Consider the following 13,942-nt stretch of genomic DNA (forward strand, 5'->3'; position numbering starts at 1 on the left):
TAAAGTCTAACAGGGGATTGAAAGTCACCTTTAATTTTCTGTCGGATGTAAAAAATTGTCTAATTGTTTTTGCATATTTTGCAAACTGTTGCACTTGACTGCCCAGGAATACAGACGCACAGGTATGTAAACCTGTCACAGAGATTTTGCTGCAAACACAACATGATTTGCAACTAATTGTGTCACTAATTTGTTTGTGCTTGATAAATGGCTTCTTTATGTATGTGTGGGGGTGTGTGTATATGTGAATATCCAGCCGAATAAATGTATTTAGTTTTTTTTTAAACATATGACAAGTCGTATACCTGGAGTTGCGTGATCTCATGACGTACAAACTGCTGTAATAACTGGCGGTGGATGATGTAGCTGGGGTTTTTGCTCAGCATAGTTGCTCTCTGTAAGTGCAAATATCAGACAAATAATTTAATGATGTCAAAAAGCATAAGCGATAAAATAGAATATGCATTCTTCTATAATGTTTATTTTAAATGTTTAAAAGATCAATTAAAATTCATTTTATTTAAATGTTTTCATAAACTTCAAAAGGTGAAAATACTGATGATTTACTTTTACATTTTTTAAATGAAACCTATACTAAGAAAGTATGAAGACCACTGTTGCTGACCTCTTTCTGAAAATGATCATTTCCTGTCACATATTAGTGTGTTCTAAGGTGCTGGCTGGAAACAAGTGGGCACATCAGAACTTCACTATGACATTCGATTTATTAAGAAAGTACTGAGACAGCCAGGCGTTTAGCATTTTAAGGAGGTCAACTATTTAAAGGCTAAAAGGTTAAAGTGATTTGTAAACAATCACCTTGTACAACAGTTCAGTTTAAAATAAATGGTAAAACATTTGTGTATAGATATAAAAAAAAAAGAAATTATGAATACCCTTTTTTTTTCACTTTTTTACAAGTGATGTAAAATGTTCTCAGCTGCATACGAGTCGGGGGGAAGGAGAAGCAGCAGTACACTGAGCTTCCCAGTGAATTTCTGTACAGCGGAAGGGGGGGAGGGGGTGTCAGGAGAGACATCCCCCCGGAGAGATCATTGGAGGAGAGCACACTGAGTTCCCAGCATAGCTAGAGACCTGGCCACGGTGTGCTTTCCTGCTTAGCGTGGTCAGTTTTTAATAGGGAAGCAAGGAGACTGGGAGGAACCTAAAGAAAGCAATACAGAGAGAACAGGAGACTTTCTCATACAAGTACATACAAGCACATATCAGGAACAAGAAGTTTTGGGGTAACACTTTCCTTAATCTCCCTGGACCATGGTTTAAACCATTGGGGTTGATTTACTAAAACTGGAGAGTTCAAAATCTGGCGCAACTCTGCATAGAAACAAATCAGCTTTCAGAATTTATTGTCAAAGCTTAATTGAATAAGCTGAAGTTATAAGTTGATTGGTTTCTATGCCCAGCTGCACCAGATCTTGTACTCTCCAGTTTTAGTAAATCAACCCAGGTTGACCTGGATGGACCGGTGTCTTTATTCAACTTTACCAACCATGTAACCCCCATTGTGTCTCACCACACAGCTAAAAAAAAATACCTTGCAGACAATCTTTCATTTACGTAGGGATTATAATATACTGTGATTCTGTACTTGCCAAATATGCTGCAGAAATCTCCCTCCACTGAGTCTGGCTGCAACCATTTTAACTGTGGGCAGCTACAACTGCTGCCTGTTCACTTCCGGGATTTACACAGACATACACCTCCATCTCTGCAGCTCTCATTGGCCCTCTTAAGACTCACCCCCCCCCCTTCCTAGAAAACTCTAATGAGAGTGAGAGAGAGAGATGTGCATGATGTCATAAGCCTAGGCTTTTTATCAGACAAAAAACAGAAAGTGGGCTGTATAAGGTATTTACTGGCAGAAAAAAAAAAAAAAACAAGGGCAGAAGATTTAATAGATGGAAAGATGAAAAATGTCTGAAGTTCCGCTTTAAGCCTTAATTCGTACCATTTCTGTCATCCAGAATGGGAGAGCCATGGAAGTCCCTCAAATATGCAGAATATCTTTGTTGACCTCTCCTTTCTAAACTGCTAGTTGTCTGCTTTTTATGCTGATGTAATAGCTACATAGTAGATGAGGTTGAAAAAAGACACAAGTCCATCAAGTCCAACCTATGTGTGTGATTATATGTCAGTATTACATTGTATATCCCTGTATGTTGTGGACGTTCAGGTGCTTATTTAATAGTTTTAAAAAACTATCTATGCTCCCCGCTGAAACCATCCTTGCAGCTCTTATGCCCTGTAGACACGATCGGACATTCCGACCACAAAATCCGTCTGATTTTTTCTGACAGATTTTGTCCAAAACTTGTGTTGCATACACACGGCCGGACAAAGTTGTTGGAAAATCCAATCCTTTGTGGTGACGTTCGTTGCGTACGACGGGACTATGTAGAGGCTAGTAGCCAATAGCTTTGGTCTCATAATTTAATCTGAGCATGTGTGGCACTTTGTCCATCGGAATTCTCCACAAACGATCGGAAAAAGTCAGATCGGATTTTGTTGTCGGAAAAATTTTAGATCCAGCTCTCAAATTTTTTCCGTCGGAATTTCCGATGGAAAAATTCCAATAGAGCCCACACACGATCAGATTTTGCATCAATATAATCCGATCGGACCTTTTCCGTCTGAATTTCCGACCGTGTGTACAGGGCATTACAGTAAAGAACCCTCTACACAGTTTAACCACTTCAGCCCCAGAAGATTTTACTGCCTTCCTGACCAGAGCACTTTTTACAATTTGCCACTGCGTCGCTTTAACAGAATAGGACCCAGTCGACACTGTACCCAAACAAAATTTGCGTCCTTTATTTCCCACAATTAGAGCTTTCTTTTGGTCGTATTTGATCACCTCTGCCGTTTTTATTTTTAGCCCTATAAACAAAAAATGAGCGACAATTTTGAAAAAAAACTATTTTTTACATTTTGCTATAATAAATATCCCCCAAATTTTAAAAAAATGTATGAATTTCTTCATCAGTTTAGGCCAATATATATTCTTCTACATATTTTTGTTAAAAAGAAAAATATCAATAAGCATATATTGATTGGTTTGTGCAAAAGTTATAGTGTCTGCAAACTATGGGAAAGATTTATGGAATTTTTTTTTTTTTTTTTTTTTTACTAGTAATGGCGGTGATCTGCAATTTTTAGTGGTACTGCGACATTGTGATGGACAGATCAGAGGCTTTTGACACTTTTTTGAGACCATTGGCATTTAAACACTGATCAGTGCTATAAGAATGCACTGATTACTGTGTAAATGTCACTGGGAGGGAAGGGGTTAACACTAGGGGGTGATCAAGGGATTACCTTTGTGTTCCCTCAGTGTGTTCTAACTGTATGGTGATACGATTCACTAGGATTGACGCCTCTCCTCTGACAACACAGGGATTTGTGTGTTTACACACACAAATCCCTGTGCTGACGCTCGTGCACGCGATCGCACATGATCTGCGGTTCCCCGCCGTGCAGCCCTCTGGTAGCCGAAAAAGGGTAGGACGTACCCATATGGGATTTCCCCCAGGAGAGCCATTGTGCTACAATATATCTGCATGACATGGTCAGGAACCGGTTAAGGCCAGGTTCACACTGGTACGACACGACATTCGTACTACTTTGGATCTGACTTTTCCCTGCGACTATATACAGAGATCCAACTTTGATCCCTGACAATACCAGGCACTGGTTCTTCTGGTATGAATCTTTAGGGGAAACTCCACACAAAATGTTTTTTTTTTAAACAACATGGGACCTCCCCCAAATCCATACCAGACCCTTATCTGAGCACATAGCTCGGCAGGTCAGGAAAGAGGGTGGGCACGAGTGAGTGGCCCCCTTCTTCCCGAAATGTACCAGGTCACGTTCCCTCAACATGGGGAGGTGAATGCTTCAGGGCGGGGGGTCGCCCCCCACCCCAAAGCACCTTGTCTCCATGTTGATGAGGACAAGGGCCTCTTTTCGACAACCCTGGCCGTTGGTTGTCGGTGTCTGGAAGCCCCTTTTATCAAGGGGACCCCCAGATCCCAGGCCCCCACCCTATGTGAATGAGTAACCCCGCCTGCAGACTCAGACAATCAATGCCCAGGGTTGTCAGGAAGAGGCCCTTGTCCCCATCAACATGGGGGCAAGGTGCTTTGGGGCAGGGGGGAGCAGAGCACCTCTGCCCCAAAGCACCCACCCGCCCATGTTGCATGTTTCGTTTCGTCTTAAACTCCCTGTCGCAGAAAGGTTTTATCCCTATTGTGGGGTCACCAGTACGGTATTTGTAAATTGAAATCATATCTCCTCTCAAGCGTCTCTTCTCCAGAGAGAATAAGTTCAGTGCTTGTAACCTTTCTTCATAACTAATGTACTCCAGACCCTTTATTAGCTTTGTTGCCTTTCTCTGTACTCGCTCCATTTCCAGCACATCCTTCCTGAGGACTGGTGCCCAGAACTGGACAGCATACTCTAGGTGAGGCCGGACCAGAGTCTTGTAGTGTGGGAGAATTATCGCTTTATCTCTTGAGTTTCTGAGCCTATCATCTACTAGGACCCCCAGGTCCTTTTCCATCCTAGATTCCCCCAGAGGTTCTCCCTCCAGTGTATAGATTGCATTCATATTTTTGCCACCCAAATGCATTATTTTAATAATGTTTCCACATCCTGCAGAGAAGTTATTGCCCTGCTTAGCTTAGTATTTTCCTCAAATACAGAGATTGAGCTGTTTACCCCATCCTCCAGGTCGTTTATGAAGAAATGAAATAGGATTTGTCCCAGCACAGAACCCTGGTGGACCCCACTACCCACCCCTGACCATTCGGAGTCCTCCCCATTTATCACCACACTCTGACCTCGCCCTTTTAGCCAATTTTTAATCTACGTACTCACCCTATGTTCCATGCCAACGGACCTTATTTTGTACAGTAAACGTTTATGGAGAACTGTGTCAAATGCTTTTGCAAAATCCAGGAAACACCATGTCTACAGGTCTTCCTTTATCTATATGGCAACTCACCTCCTCATAGAAGGTTATTAGATTGGTTTGGCAAGAATGATTCTTCATAAATCCATGCCGATTACTGCTAATGATACCGTTCTCATTACTAAAATCCTGTATATAGTCCCTTATCATCCTCTCCAAGAGCTTGCATACTATTGATGTTAGGCTAACTGGTCTGTAAATCCCAGGGATGTATTTTGGCCCTTTTTTAAATATTGGTACTACATTGGCTTTTTTTTCCAATCAGCTGGTACACTTCCAGTCAGTAGACTGTTCATAAAAAATAGGGACAATGGTCTGGCAATTACTTAACTGAGTTCCCTAAGGACCCTCCGGTGCAAGCCATCTGGTCCCGGTGACTTATTAATGTGACATTTTTCAAGTCTATTCTTAATTCTGTCCTTTGTTAACCATGGAGGTGCTTCCTGTGATGTGTCATGAGGATAAACACTGCAGTTTTGGTTACTAAAGCCCCCCGATTCCCTTGTGAAGACTGAGGAGAAGAATAAATTCAATACCTTCGCCATCTCACCATCTTTTGTAACCAGATTCCCTTTCTCATTCTTTATGGGGCCAATATGGTCTGTCCTCCCTTTTTTACTGTTAACATACTTAACCACTTGCCAACCAGCTGCCACAGTTTTACTGTGGCAGAATGACATGGCTGGGCGAAACGACATTATGATATGTTCAGCGATCTGTGTGTTTCCGTTTCTCTAAAGGGGAGAAGAGACTGATCGTCTGTTCATACAGCGTATGAACAGTGATCTGTCATCTCCCCTACACAGTCCCCTCCCCCCCTCAGTTAGAACACACACTAGGGAACACAACCCCTTGATTGCCCCCTAGTGTTAACCCTGCCAGTGACAATTTTACAGTAATCAGTGTATTTTTATAGCACTGCTCTCTGTATAAATGCCAATGGTCCCAAAAATGTGTCAAAAGTGTCCGATATGTCCACCATAATGTCGCAGTCCCAATAAAAAAAATTGCAGATCGCTAGTAGAAAAAAAAAAATCATAATAAAAATGCGATAAAACTATCCCCTATTTTGTAGATGCTATAACTTTTGCGCAAACCAATCAATATACTTATTGCAATTTTTTTTTTACCAAAAATATGTAGAAGAATACATATCGTCCTAAACTGAGGAAAAAATGTTTTTTTTTTATATATTTTTGGGGGATATTTATTATAGCAAGAAGTAAAAAATATTGTATTTTTTTCAAAATTGTCGCTCTTTTTTTGTTTTTAGCGCAAAAAATTAAAACTGCAGAGGTAACTGCAGAGGTGATCAAATAACACCAAATGAAAGCTCTATTTGTGGGAAAAAAAGGACGTCAATTTTGTTTGGGTGCAATATCGCACGACCGCACAATTGTCAGTTAAAGCGATGCAGTCCCGATTTGCAAAAAGTACTCTGATCAGGAAGGGTGTAAAATCTTCCGGGGCTGAAGCTGTTAAAGAATTTCTTGGGATTTTTTTTGCTCTTCTCTGCTATGTGTCTTTCGTGTTCTATCTTAGCCGCCCTAATTGCACCCTTCCATTTATTGTTGCATTCTTTGTAAAGTTTGAATGCTGATGAAGATCCCTCAGGCTTGTATTTTTGAAGGCCTTCTCCTTTGCTTTTATGTCCTTAAAACTTTCTGAGACACTGTCCTATAACTAGTATACAGATTTGGTAGTCTGACTGTGCATGCTTGTTCCAAGTTAGTGACTCAGAAAGTAGGATAACTGGAGATCAGAAAAAAAAAACATTGGCAGCTTCTGTATATCTGCCAGTAGTTCTTTCACTCTAGGAACAGCTAACCTGTTTCACACAAACTGTGCTTTATCAAAGCTTTGATAAAGCACAGTTTATGTGTGAAATGCGTTAGTCGTTCCTCCCCTGCTTGTACATGTTGTGCTCTTGATGTCTTTCATGGTTTTATATGAATAAAGGCACTTTGGATCTCAGTTTGGTGTGCAGCCATGCAGACTTTTCTTCCTCACATACAATGTAGGTTAATAGCTCTGCATTTTACACAAGGACGCCAGGGTCCTGCCCAGAGACCTGAGCTTCAAAGAGAGGAGGAGCTCCAGAGCTGACTGGAGCAAAGAGTCAGGAAATGAACCATGACTACTCAGCCCACTATAGCTACAAGGTTTGTTTTTGTCACATTTGAGGAGTTCAGCCTTAAATTATGGTGATTTTATCTCCGCTACGAACTGGAGACACCCAAGAGGCTGTGTCTGAAAATGCTCAGAGCATTGCTTCTCTGGGTGTGAACCTTTATTTTAGAGATAATCATGAATGCCAGGAATTTAGGGTGATAAACATGGGGATTGAAGGTAGCAATAACATGGTGATTATTACAGATGTGCTGTGTAAGGTTGGGAGGCAAAAATTAAAGAGGATTCCCAGGGTTCATTCACACCAGCTAGCGCTTTATAACGCAGTGGCTGGTTTGCTGTGCGGTCCAGCAGGAATCGCCTTTCTGTACCACACTGTTACTTTTTATATTTTTTTATGAACTTTATTGAAATTTTACATAGACATTTCATAAAATTCAAATGGCAGCCGTGTGGTGTGTCGAAAAAAAAGTAGTGCATGCTACTATTTTTCAACGCAACATACCTACAAACACCACTGCAACACAGTGGTATGAACCAGGCACATAGGAGACATGCGGTGGGACTGGGCTGGAATAACCGCCCAGAGCAGTCTCACTGCATCTGGTTTGAATGGAGCCATAATCATTGTACCCTGAGAAGACAAGCCTATACATAGAGACAATTCCTCCAAACGAAATTCCCTTTATCACAAATGTGAGGTTGGAGGAAGGAGACCTCCTCTAGTTAAAGGCTATGGTGATTGTTGAAATAAGACTGTCAAAGATCCCCTTCTCTGCCCAAAATAGCTTACCCCTGGACAGAGCAGCTATCAAAAATTGTGGGGGCCTTTAGACAACTTTAGACCTGGGCCCCCTCGGGCCCGGCCACTAACATCCCCCAAGGCCTGCCCACTGGCTATCCCACCAAGTCGTTCAGTGCACACACTTTTATTTTAATAATCATACAACATCATATATGAAAAAGCACAGTGTATTATAAGTCATCAGTACTTTCAAGGTTTAACAGTAGGAAATTATATTTTGCCCAAAAAAGACATCCCAATCCAGCAGCTGTACGCTTGCAGCCCCTCCCCTCAAACCTGTATGTTCTCAGTCCCCTCACAGCTGTAAGCTCTCAGCACCCTCACACCTGTAAGCTCTCAGCACCCTCACACCTGTACACTCGCAGTCCCCCCTCACACCTGTATTTTCTTAGCCCCCCTCAAACCTGTATGTTCTCAGCCCTCTCACACCTGTACGCTCTCAGCCGCCTCTCACGTCTATACTCGCAGCCCCTTCTTACACCTGTATGCTCTCAGCCCCCCGACACCTATATGTTCTCAGCCCCCTCACACTTGTATGCTCTCAGCCCCCCTCACACCTGTATGCTCGCAGCCCCCCTCACACCTGTACGCTCTCAGTCCCCCTCACACCTGTACGCCCTCAGCCCCCCTCACACCTGTACGCTCTCAGCCCCCCTCACACCTGTACGCTCTCAGCCCCCCTCACACCTGTACGCTCTCAGCCCCCCTCACACCTGTACGCCCTCAGCCCCCCTCACACCTGTACGCTCGCAGCCCCCTTCACACCTGTACGCTTTCAGCATCAGCCCCCTCACACCTGTATGCTCTCATCATCAGCCCCCCTCACACCTGTATATTCTCAGCCCCCCTCAAGCCTGTATGTTCTTAGCCCTCTCACACCTGTACACTCGCAGCCCACCTCACACCTGTATGTTCTCAGCCCACCTCACACCTGTATGTTCTCAGCCCCCCTCACACCTGTATGTTCTCAGCCCCATTACACCTGTACGCCCTCAGCCCCCCCTCACACCTGTACACTCACAGCCCCCCTCACACCTGAAAGCTCTCAGTATCAGCCCTTCTCACACCTGTACGCTCTCAGCCCCCCTCAAACCTGTACACTCGCAGTCCTCCTCACACCTGTACACTCGCAGCCCCCCCTCACACCTGTACACTCGCAGCCCCCTCCTCACACCTCTACACTCGCAGCCCCCCCCACACCTGTACACTCTCAGCCCCCTCACATCTGTACACTCTCAGCCCCCTCACACCTGTACACTCTCAGCTACCTCACACCTGTACACTCTCAGCCCCCTCACACCTGTACACTCTCAGCCCCCCTCACACCTATATGCTCTCAGTATCAGCCCCCCTCACACCTGTATGCTCTCGACCCCCCTCATACCTGTATGTTCTCAGCCCACTTCAAGCCTGTATGTTCTCAGCCCCTCTCACACCTGTAGGCGCTCAGCCCCCCTCACACCTGTTCGCTCTCAGCCCCCCTCACACCTGTACGCTCTCAGACCCCTCACACCTGTACGCTCTCAGCCCCCCTCACATCTGTATTTTCTCAGCCACCCTCAAACCTGTACACTCGCAGCCCACCCTGACACCTGTATGGTCTCAGCCCCCTCACATGTGTATATATGACACACACACACAGACAGACATGTACACACACACATACACAGATACACATGCGTACATAGACACATATGTACAACAGCTCTTACTTGTAAGGCGGTGTTCCTTTCTGGTCCCAGCTCTTGTGCAGCACACACCAGGATTGCACATGCAGAAATGTGCCCATTGGCAGTAAAGAGCCTGATGTCAGCTCAGTGACACAAAGCAACACTCATACAGAAAGCCAGCGCAGCCACTGAGCTCTCCTGAACCTGACCCTGCCTTCTCCCATCTCGTCGGGCCTGTCCAGGCGCTTGGGCTAATGGCGGCCCTGCCCCTGGATAATGTCACAGGCATTTTAAGATGGAGAGAATAGTGCTGAGTGAATGTTTCTGCTGCAGAGTTCCACTAACTGACCATTGATATGCTCCCATGTGCCTTACTGTGAATGACAAAATCTACTACATAATCATTGGTGTCATCCATTTGACCTGAAGTCCTAGCAATCTCCATTGTTTTCAACCAGCAGGGTGGCCTCTGCACCTAGGCTTGAATCTTTAAAATTGTAGATAGGTCTACAGTTCATACAGAAACGTGCCTAAGTTAACAAGTGGTAAACACACCTCATTTCTAAAATGAAAGCAGCGTTGTCAAAAACTATACAGGCTGGGTACGCTTAAAAACAGGAAGGATGCCAGAGCAAAAAATATTATATCACCTTCTTATGCGTTAAAAGAAATTGTAGATGACATCGTCCTCTATCTGGATAAGTCTCTGTTCGTGGTTCTAGATTGTACCAGCGGTCCTCTTTACATTTAAGATCCTAAGCAGAGAAAAAGACATCTGTATTAACCACTTGTGGAAATTGTACATGCTACACGTGAACATAAAAACATAATCATAGGACACAGGGTTTGCTGTCCTGCTGAACTACTGCTTTCCTCCTAATTTACAAGCATTTTCAAGCTGTCACAATGACAGCAGGGAGTTGCTGTGTAAATACAGCAGATATTAAAAATGTTGTTTTATTAAAATGTGTTCTTATTTAACCCTTATTAACCCTTAATTTAATTTAACCCTTAATTTATCCTAATGAAATAACTCAGTCGATCAAATCATGTAATATTTTCAAAAAGTGATATTTTACTGTCAAGTGTACACAAAAGGCTACAGCACATACTTGATCTATGTATTCCACTGGGGCGGGTGAACTAGTGTAGAGATCGTACAAGTTGTGTCCAACAGAGATACAAACAGCAAGTGTCTATTGTAATATCCCTGCTTTAGAGCTTGTTTTCATTAGAGGCAGCCCCCCCTGCAAAGTGATCCACTGTAGATTGCTTTTCAACGCATGGTTGACAGGAGGCAATATGTCACTTCCTCACTTCCTGTTTTATTCCTTATAAGCCTGTACCACCACAACCATGTGCATTGCACGCGATTGCAAAGCACTTGCACTGCATCCCTATTAACTTGAATGGGTTCATTTTGGTGGCAGCGCTGCCTACCAAATCTGGCAAGGGGTACAACTTTGACCACAGTATGTGTACGGGGGCGGGATGTAAAACCACCTTTTTTACCAGTCTTCCCCTGCCCACATGTGTGAATGAGTCTTTACTAATTGTTTGTAATATTAGTAAGCAGAATTAGCCCTAAGCTATTATTTCCACAAATAAAAATCAATTCTGTTCTTACCCGAACTCGTAGTACCACATTGCCTAGAAAGTCATCTTGACCCTTGTCCTTTCGAGCATCTTTAAATATCCTGAAAATCACAGATGGGTTTCAATATCAGATTTAAAAGAATAGCAAGTAGAAACAGCTTCATAAAACTTTAAAGTGAACACGAGCCCAGACTATGCACACAAAATTATATATATATTCTGAACAAGCAGTGTAACAAGCCATCATTCCCCTCTGTAGCTATAGGCATGGTGGTGAAATTCATCATCCAAGTTCACAACAGAAGCACTGATATATCCGTTCCTCTCCCTTTTTATTCCTGTAGAGAACAGAGTTCTAGTGACCTGCCAACCTTCCAATGTAAATGTATAGTAGGTGCTTGTAAGCCAAAATCAACTGAGGTCTCTATTGTAATCTTTCAAAATGAAATACAGTATATGTAGCTGGAAAGGTCATTGTTAATATGAAGCTCTTTTACCACTTATGAATATGTAAATACTTTTACATATAAGGCAAGCCTACACTAAGGCTGGATTCACACCTATGCATTTTTTGTGATTTTTGCATTTTGCAGATTTGCACTACAGTCCATGTAACATTGTTTCCTATGGAACAAGTTCTGTAGTGCAAATCTGCAAAATGCAAAAAGCACTACAAATGCATAGGTGTGAATCCAGCCTAAGACCTCAAGTGCATGTACACATTAAATCTCTACCGGTTTACCATTCCCAGGAAGCCCAGGTGCTGTGTATAGCCAGCCGTAGGCATGAATAGCTATGCATGGCTGTCTGTGGGTATATGCCAGTATTGTGTATGGATGTATTCCTGGATACAGAAAGCGTGTTTTCAGAAAATATGCCCATATGCTAATAGCTTTACGCAAGTATCATGGTCAGGAATCAGCTAGAACCATATCTGTGTGGCTACATTTAGGAAACTCAGATAAGAGTGTGTAAGCTGTAAGTAAAATGTATTTACAGTGAAACCAAAGTCTATCCAAACACCAAATGCATCTGGCTAGCAGGCAAAGCAAAACACTGGAGAGTGAAGGAAATGTAGAGGAGGAACTAAATACCCTACCAGCAGCCAGCATCAGGCTGGCAGACACCTGCTGGTGGACACTGGAACTGGAACCTTCCGCTCTGGGAAGCATAGTTCCACCAGCAGTTGATCCAGATCCTGACAACCACTGTATATCCCAGTACAGCTATGCACAGCCATTCATTTCTATGGGCAGTTGTGAACAGCGCCTAGACTTCCCAGGCTCAGAAAAAAGTCAGAATTTTATGTTGTGTGCCCCTAATGCATTTGTGTGCATGAGGTCTAACACACATGTAGAGGTCTACCCGACTTCCAAGGGCCTGATGGTGACCCCCAGAGCCAGGGAGAACTGCCATTCCTCCTCAGGGTGCAGGTTACTAGGTAGAGTGGGTGTGATGCAAGGTGGAAAGATTGGGCGCCAGTCACTTTTTGTAAAAATTAACAAAGAAGGTTTTATTTTTCTTAACAGGAATGGTGGGAGAGAGGGTTAAGGCACAGGACACCCTTAGACAAATGCAATAGCAATTTGGCAAACTCTGCAGACAAAAATAGAACTAGGCAGACAGCAATACAGAAAAAGGGCCTTTAAGCTGAATGCAGCAATCTGTATCTTGTAGCAACTGCAGGGTTCCTATAGCAACAGCTTCTCTCACAGTATCCTACTGTAGATCTTCCAGTTTACCTCACAATATTCCACTGTAGATCCTCAAACTCAACTCACAGTATTCCCACTGTAGCTCCTCAAGCTCAGCTTGCAGTCTCTGACTAGACTTCTTGGATTCTCAGCTACCTGCTGGATCCCTTAAGCTTCACCCACAGCTAACCGCTGTACTTATCTTCAAGCTTTCCTTACAGCTACCCGCCGTACGCCTTAAAGAGGAAGTAAACCCTGATGAGTTTACTTCCTCTTTCATTCCCTGCAAAGGTAAAGCATAATGGACTACTATGCATCGCATAGTAGTCCATTACGTGTCACTTACCTGACACAGGAGCCAGCAAAGTCACCGCTGTCCCCTGTAGTTCTGAGCATCCATCTTCTTGGTGGGTCTCGCTGCTCCGGCGCTGTGATTCACGAGAGCAGCGATGACGTCACTCCCGCGCATGCGCATGGGAGCCGACACTCGTGGCATATCGCCGCGATCTGCGGCTTACCTAGTGCGCCTGCGCCCCGCTGTCTACGACGCATGCGCCGTAGACAGCAGTGGCTGTCTTCAGGTAAATATCTCCTAAACCATATAGGTTTAGGAGATATTTCTTGGACCTACAGGTAAGCCTTAATCTAGACTTACCTGTAGGTCAAAGTGGTTTGTAAGGGTTTACAACCACTTTAAAGCTTTACTCACAGCTAACCACTGTATTCCTGGATGAGTCTCCACTGAAGCTTTCCCACTTCCAAACTTGTGGTAACAGGAGTGGTTGTCTCTCTGGCAACAAACAGGCTCCCCTCAGGCTGAGCCTCTAACACATGTGGTTCCGCTCCAGGCTTTGGGCTTACCTCTGCTGCTCCTCCCTTGCGGACTCTTGAATTACTGGATAGGCCTTACGTAGACCTAGAAGCCAGTAGGACTCCTGGACAGGCCTCAGGCTGCAGGTCTAGCAACCAGGAGCTGTTTGACAAACACTCACCCAGGCCGCAGCCTCGGGCGTGAAAGAACCCTGATCACCTGACTCCTCCCAAATAAATAGCCTAC

The 13,942-nt window shown here is 43.9% G+C and overlaps 1 protein-coding gene across 2 annotated transcripts in view; it reads right to left on the bottom strand.

Moving 5' to 3' along the window:
* The window catches only part of UNC13D (unc-13 homolog D), a 297,875-nt gene that overhangs the window by 143,551 nt on the left and 140,382 nt on the right, over positions 1-13,942 (bottom strand). For both annotated transcript variants that reach the window (XM_077459688.1, XM_077459687.1), the window contains 3 exons: positions 11,223-11,292; positions 10,246-10,350; positions 306-395 (listed from right to left, as the gene is read on the bottom strand). In XM_077459688.1, coding sequence (XP_077315814.1) covers positions 306-395; positions 10,246-10,350; positions 11,223-11,292 — 265 coding nt within the window. The remainder of the gene's footprint in view (positions 1-305; positions 396-10,245; positions 10,351-11,222; positions 11,293-13,942) is intronic.

This window comes from Lithobates pipiens, unplaced genomic scaffold (genome assembly GCF_037356315.1).
Source record: "Lithobates pipiens isolate NorthernLeopardFrog02 unplaced genomic scaffold, aLitPip1_a1.2 Scaffold_28, whole genome shotgun sequence".
NCBI lineage: Eukaryota > Metazoa > Chordata > Amphibia > Anura > Ranidae > Lithobates > Lithobates pipiens.